At 41.6% G+C, this 8,040-nt stretch overlaps 1 protein-coding gene across 1 annotated transcript; it reads left to right on the top strand.

The window, feature by feature from the left end:
- Positions 1 to 253: 253 nt before the first annotated feature.
- Positions 254 to 5,957, top strand: LOC306710618 (E3 ubiquitin/ISG15 ligase TRIM25-like; the record flags this gene model as incomplete). The annotated part of the gene is given in 6 exon segments (XM_079179260.1): positions 254 to 822; positions 824 to 1,908; positions 2,357 to 2,361; positions 4,400 to 5,249; positions 5,322 to 5,823; positions 5,825 to 5,957. Coding segments are annotated over 6 exon segments (3,144 nt in total).
- Between the last annotated feature and the right edge of the window lie 2,083 nt (positions 5,958 to 8,040).

An 8,040-nucleotide genomic window follows, 5' to 3' on the forward strand; every position in this document is an offset into this window, starting at 1 on the left:
AACTCAAGCGAAGCGAACACGAACATTAAAAAAACACAAATACAAACTTCGATATGAACGTAAGAGCCGCATGAAACCGGGCAAAGAGCCGCATGCGGCTCGGGAGCCGCGGGTTGGCCACCCCTGATCTAGAAGTTCACATATGGGTGTAGCCAATATGCTGTGACGTGCAAGTGCATACGCCCCATTCATTGCATATCAGTGAACGTGAAGAAGTCAAATTATTTGACATTCACTGTCTCTGAGTGGTGAAATGGCGCAGCGAGGAATTTCGCTGGACCAGGACAAGCTCTGCTGTTCGATCTGTCTGGACCTACTGAAGGATCCAGTGACTATTCCCTGTGGACACAACTACTGTATGAGCTGTATCAAAAGCCACTGGGATGAAGAGCACGAGAAGAAACTCCACAGCTGTCCTCAGTGCAGACAGGAATTTGTTCCGAGGCCTTCCCTGGTGAAAAACACCATGGTGGCAGATTTAGTGGAGGAACTGATGAAGATGGGACTCCAAGCTGCTCCAGCTGATCACTGCTATGCTGGACCTGAAGATGTGGCTTGTGATTTCTGCACTGGGAGAAAACGGAAAGCTCTCAAGTCCTGTCTGCAGTGTGTGGTCTCTTATTGTGAGCAGCACCTCCAGCCTCACTATGAATCCTCTGCCTTTGAGAAGCACAAGCTGATCGACCCCTCCAAGGAGCTCCAGGAGAACATCTGTACTCGTCACAATGAGGTGATGAAGATATTTTGCCGTACTGACCACCACTGTATCTGTTATCTGTGCTCCATGGATGAACATAAAGGCTACAACACAGTCCCAGCTGCAGACTGAGAGGCAGAAAGAGCTCGGGGTGAGTCGACAGAAGATCCAGCAGAGAATCCAGAACAGAGAGAAAGATGAGAAGGTGCTTCAGCAGGAGGTGGAGGCTATCAATCGCTCTGCTGATAATGCTGTGAGGGACAGCGAGAAGATCTTCACAGATCTGATCCGCCTCATTGAGAAAAGAAGCTCAGATGTGAAGCAGCAGATCAGATCTCAGGAAAAAAGTGAAGCGAGTCGAGTCAAAGAGCTTCAGAAGGAGCTAGAGGAGGAGATCTCTGAACTGAGGAGAAAAGACGCTGAGCTAGAGCAGCTGTCACAGACAGAGGACCACACCCATTTTCTACTCAAGTACCCCCTTCTGTCACATGTTAGTGACTCTACAGACTTACCCAGTACAAATATCGGTCTCTTGAGGTACTTTGACGATGTACCAGCGGCTGTGTCAGAGGCCAAAATTAAACTACAGGACATTCTTAATGAGGAATGGATCAAGATCTCATATACATTGACCAACATAGATGTTTTACTGCCACAAGTAGAGCCGAAGACCAGAGATGAATTCTTAAAATATTCACAAAGACTTACACTGGATCCAAACACAGCAAACACATGGGTGTCAATATCAGAGGAGAACATGAAAGCATCAAACGTTAGTAGAAAACAGACGTATTCAAGTCACCCAGATCGATTTCTTAACAGGTCTCAGGTTCTGAGTCAAGAGAGTCTGACTGGACGTCACTACTGGGAGGTGGAGTGGAGTGGGTTAGGAGCTCATGTAGCTGTCACATACAAGGATATTAGCAGAAAAGGAGCAGAAAGTGAATTTGGATGTAGTGACAAGTCTTGGGCTCTAGATTGTTCGTTTAATGGTTATAAATTCAGACATAACAACATCAGAACTTCCCTCTCAGGCCCTCAGTCCTCCAGAGTAGGAGTGCACCTGGACCACAGGGCAGGTATCCTGTCCTTCTACAGCGTCTCTGAAACCATGACTCTCCTCCACAGAGTCCAGACCAAATTCACTCAGCCTCTCTATGCTGGACTTAGAGCTTATGGAATTTGGAGTTTACGATCATCTGCTGAGTTTTGTGAGCCAAAAGACAAATGCTAGAGCCAGTGGGTGAGATTCTTCTGTGAGTGTTTATAGATGTTTATCTTTCTTTGTTGCTCAACTATCTTTAGGGTTTGATCATAATCACTGCTCATATAACTAAGAGCTTTTTTTCTTCTTTTAAATTCAGATATTCTTTTGGGTCATTATTTTTTACTGATAACACGGAACAATATGTATCATTTTAGGGAGATATTTTCTGTTTTATCTGTTTTGTGGTTTGTCAGGAAGGATACCTCTGATTTCTAAAAGAAGGCACGGACAGCCAGAAGGGGATTTACAATGCTTTCATTTGTGAGTTTTAACTATCATCAGACTATTTGTGTGAAGACTGGACTGTGTTGCATCTGTTTCTAGAGGATTTTGTATTTTGGGGTCTTTATTTTGTACTTGTTTCATTCATGTTTTGTACTCGTTTCATTCAGGTTCAGTGTGTCCTGATTTTATTTTGCAAGTTCACTCTCCCCGTGTGTCCTGTCTGGGTTTACTTCCTTGTCTTTTGTGTGTTTTATCACCTTTATCACCTTTGTTGACTGTCTGCCCTGATTAGTTCCTCTGTGACCTGCCTGTCCTGTTGGACTCAAGCTTGTAAGCATTTTTTAATTAAATCATTGCATAGTTTCTGCTTCATAAAGAGTGACTGAACCAGAGTGTTTACGATGTTTACCAGGATTTACTGATTGTATATGTGAATGAAATAAATCAATGAAAATATTTCTTTTGTTGAAATGAACACAGTGTCCTTGTGTGTTTATTTTTAGAAGGTAGTAAAGCTACAGAAGAAAATCTAAAAGTGATTTGAGAGTATAACTGAGGGCATTGTCCGACTATAACATAACAAAGTGAACAGGAAGCAGCAGTGTTATCAAAGCACTGGGCCAGTTAAATGTCTGAATGAAGCCAATCAGCCTCATTTACACATTTAAAAAAATGTTTTCTCTCAAATTCATTGTAAACACAGAATAGGAGACAATCAAGAAAACCCAATGTCTGATTAATTAACAATGTATGGGCCATTGATTTGTTCTTCCCATGTAAAATCAGAATCATTTTAAAAGGATAGGTTCCAAGTTATTATTCTCAAAAACTCATTTTACAGCTCAACAGTCCACTAAAATATATTAGTTGAGAAATACAATACAATGCAGTGTATTGCAATGTAATACAATGACAGAATCTTAGCCAGCGCTGCCTCGTTTAACAGTTTGATCTGAGCTCATAAGCTTTTTTTGCACCCAGTCATGAGCTGCCATGTGGAGGCCCAGCAGAAGTCTTGATGATGTAGAGCAGGGGTCACCAATAGGCGGACTGCGGTCCGGATCCGGACCCAGACGCTGTCCTATCCGCACCCGGACGAATAACTGATGGATAATTGAGAATTATACATTTTGGCGGAGCGCTTCTATTTTAACCTGCACAGCTTTTCCAGCCTTTACGGCACTCGTTCAGCAGTCCAGGAAATACACCTACCAATCACATACGTTGTAAATCATCTCACGTGACCTACTCAGCCAATCGAATATCTGTATTCTGAAACGCATCGTTCGTGAGCCGAGTGAGATTTGCACACATCTTTAGACCAAACACTCCAGTCTGAACTGAGGGCAAGATGTTGAAATGTGTAGAGATTGTTTATTATAAAGTTCACTGAGACAGTTATGATGTGAAATACCCCTGCTGTAGGGTTTCATCAGTTGTCACAACAGAGGATAAGCTGAATCCCCGATAATGTGCGTTCCCTCTGGGACCAGGGCCTGGCGATCTTCTTCCAAAAGCTGTGCAACATCCGTGTTGGCTATGGGTTTGTTGCAATGTGGTGTTTTAAAATGGGAATGTGACAGCACAGACTGTATTTGTGAATTCCAGCTGTTTAAAACCGTAACTAAGATGTGTGAAGTGCTTCCCCCTGTAGGCCACAACATGTGATGGGGTGGATGTGTATTGACCAGGGAACAAAAGTCTTGGGAGATGTGTTGAAACTGTAGATTTTGAGATGTGGAATCTGTCTGCCACCTCCTGGTTGGACAGAGTAGTTTGGTTTGCTGTCTGTTCATGTAGAATAGTCCCTGCATGGTCATTAGGTCCTAGCAGAGAAGAGAGTCAAACTGACATGCAAATATCAGTGATTATACTTTGGCCTCACAATGCTGTTGATAAGCCTACCTCTACTTGTCCTCTTGATAGTCTGAAATTACTTTTGAAGTCAGTGACACTTTACAGGACAACCTTCTCACCAAAATGTGGTATTTTTGGAACCAACCTGCGAGAAGAAGTATGAAGCTGATTCTATACAATTCTAAAGGACTCATTGGGCATGTAGGGAGCAGTTATTACATTATTATCATTGCTGACCAATGAAAACCATGTAACTCCACAAAAGCTTTTTATAAAATAATAAAAAAACAACCTTGTTTTAAACTTTGTGAATAGCATTTATATAATATTTAACTATAATATTGAATTTTGAGACTGATTCAAACTGTATGAACTGCATTAAAAGCCACTGGGATGAAGAGGATCAGAGGAAACTCCACAGCTGTCCTCAGTGCAGACAGGAATTTATTCTGAGGCCTTCCCTGGTGAGAAACACCATGGTGGCAAATTTAGTGGAGGAACTGAAGAAGATGGGACTCCAAGCTGCTCCAGCTGATCACTGCTATGCTGGACCTGAAGATGTGGCTTGTGATGTCTGCACTGGGAGAAAACTGAAAGCTCTCAAGTCCTGTCTGCAGTGTGTGGTCTCTTATTGTGAGCAGCACCTCCAGCCTCACTATGAATCCTCTGCCTTTGAGAAGCACAAGCTGATCAACCCCTCCAAGAAGCTTCAGGAGAACATCTGTACTCGTCACAATGAGGTGATGAAGATATTTTGCCGTACTGACCACCACTGTATCTGTTATCTGTGCTCCATGGATGAACATAAAGGCCACGACACAGTCTCAGCTGTAGCAGAAAGGACTGAGAGGCAGAAAGAGCTCGGGGTGAGTCGACAGAAGATCCAGCAGAGAATCCAGAACAGAGAGAAAGATGAGAAGGTGCTTCAGCTGGAGATGGAGGATATCAATCGCTCCGCTGATAATGCTGTGAGGGACAGCGAGAAGATCTTCACAGATCTGATCCGTCTCATTAAGAAAAGAAGCTCAGACGTGAAGCAGCAGATCAGATCTCAGGAGAAAATTGAAGCGAGTCGAGTCAAAGAGCTCCAGAAGGAGCTAGAGGAGGAGATCTCTGAACTGAGGAGAAAAGACGCTGAGCTAGAGCAGCTGTCACAGACAGAGGACCACACCCATTTTCTACAGAACTACCACTCACTGTCATGTCTTAGTGACTCTACTGACTAATCCAGTATCAATATATGCCCTCTGCAATGCTTTGAGGATGTGATAGCAGCCGCGTCAGAGGTCAGAGATAAACTACAGGACATTCTGAGTGAGGAATCCACCAAGATCCCACTGGCAGAGCCCGAGACCAGAACTGATTTCCTCAAATATTCATGTCAAATCACACTGAATCCAAAAACAACAGGCACAAAACTGTTGTTGTCTGAAGGGAACAGGAAAGCAACAGTGAAGAGAGCATCGCAGTTCACACGGTTGAGTATGTCAATACAGTTACACTCTAGTCTCCCAGGTTCACACAGTAGCATTAACAGTCTTCAGGTCCTGAACAGACAGAAGTTGACTGGACGATGTTACTGGGAGGTGGAGTGGATTGGGTTTAATCTTTCAGTAGCAGTCACATACACACATATGAGAGAAGCAGTCTATGAAAGTGGATTTGGGAACAATGACAAGTCTTGGGCAGTATATTGTTGGAGTGGCTGTTATGAATTCAGACATAACAACATCAGAACCTCCATCTCAGGCCCTCAGTCCTCCAGAGTAGGAGTGTACCAGTGCAGGGATTCTGTCCTTCTACAGCGTCTCTGAAGCCATGACTCTCCTCCACAGAGTCCAGACCACGTTCACTCAGCCGCTCTATGCTGGACTTTGGGTTGGTTATGGATCCACAGCTGAGCTCAACTAGACAGAAAGTAGTGGGACGTTTTTCTTCTTCTTTGCTGCTCGCCTCTCTTTGCTGTCATATTTCTGCACATATGACCTGATAATCACGACTTTACTGTCTTCTGCCTTTGATTATGTGTCAATATTGTTTAAGTTTCTGAATGTTTTGGTTGAATCATAAACTGTTTTTACCATTAATATTGAAGATGCTGGTAATATTAATTTAAAGCATATTATGAAGTATTGAAAGTATGAAACTATATCTATTTTATGATAAAATAACTGTTTGGACAAAGTTTTTTGCCACATGGCTGTCACTACAAAGCAAGACATTTTAAGTATCACCTTGGATGTTAGGTCATTTGGATTTGCATTGTTCAGCACTTTCTAACTTTATAGACCAAACAATTAATTTATTAATTGTAAAAATGAATTAACTTAACGAAAACCCTAATATACATATTTACAAAAGTGTCATTATTTACAAAAGTGTCATTATCATTACTTTGATTATTTTTCCACCGCAGTGATAACATACTGGTTTAACACACATCATTTTGATGAAGTGAGTATGTAGATAGAATGACTGAACTAGTACTATACCAGGATTTACTGATTGCATGTGAACAAAATAAAGAATAAATGTTTTCCCCCTCAGAAAAGAAAAGTATTTATTTTGAGTTCATTGAAGAAATTCTACTCTAGTTGGAGAGAAGAGAAAAAAAGCAGTGTGCTCCTTATTAATTAACAGTTTTTCTCACTCTGGCCTGAGAAGCAGTAGACATGTACACGTATATATCTGTGCTGTTACACTTAAAAATAAAGAGCTGAAAAGTCTACGAAACTAATCAATATAATTAATGAGGACTTATATGCGGACATATATATATATATATTTCTTTACATGTAACAGTGCCAATGGCTGTGAAGGCCACTTTCCTTAAGTATTAACACATTAAAAATGATAGCTGTATAAGTCAGATGAAACGCACAGACACAAAGCTACAGAGAGCCTCATAGCTCTAGTGTATCATGGTTCTGGGCGGTCATTGGAAGCAATGATTGAGTCATTCAGGCGTTACACTAGTTATTGGAAGAAAGCTGAAAACACAAACCAACTGGACATATGAGTTTCACATGGTTGTGAAAACATCTGCACTTCCAGCTTTATTGTTTTTTGAATAAGTGTATAGTTGTGAGCACTGACCCCTTACCGGTGTCCTTACATCATGGTGAACTCTGGTAGTCGGCCTGCTGTGTTTGAGTGAAGCAGTACCGCGTTGAGCCTCTGGGTGTCACTGCAGGACTGTGTCTGTCTCCCTCAGCTCGACTCTGATTCGCTCACAGCGTTTGGAGTTCAGGTGCAGGAGCTCGCATGGCACAGACACATCTCTACAGTTTTTAAAATTTATTTCAACACTCATATTTTTCCGTCATATGTTCCCGCATCTTCACCTGACTGTGCAGTTCGAGGGCCGTTCAACAGTTTTTTCTCCACATTTTTCCATTCCCTCAATGAAGAATTCATTTATGTTACTGTATTTGATGTTTTTGTGCCTGAGGAGTGTACATCCAGCTGGGCAAAGCCCCACTGGACACATTATATGATTCTTAATTTATTACGTGTCTTTGATTTATCGCTCTCAATGTATATGTTTACTTTTTATCAAAGCAATCAATCTTTTATACGTCCTTGTTGATGGAGCGTCTTCATTCTGCACAAGCTTTGGCATATTTTAGTTTGTGCTTATTTATCTTACTACATTCACACTGAATTGTTATTATATACATATAATATACATACATAATCAATTATTATTATTTGATTATAGTGTTATAAAATATCAAGCAGCCATACTTTTTTTTCCAGGTGAAATGAGTGAAACATGTGCATCCCTATAAAAAACCTTTTTGTCACTGTATCCATCAATTCATAGCTGAAAGTCGAGAGCAAACACCGTGCCAGCTGACTACAGGTTTGTTTTGACTTTCCGTACTGGGCCAGTATGCGTCACGCTGCTAAAGAGTGTGATTCCATCGTACATTCAATTTAATTCCGTCATCTTTATCGTCTTTGAGAGCCCGTCACACTTATGAGCCATGTG

Source organism: Pholis gunnellus (assembly GCF_910591455.1).
Source record: "Pholis gunnellus genome assembly, chromosome: 18".
NCBI classification, from domain to species: domain Eukaryota; kingdom Metazoa; phylum Chordata; class Actinopteri; order Perciformes; family Pholidae; genus Pholis; species Pholis gunnellus.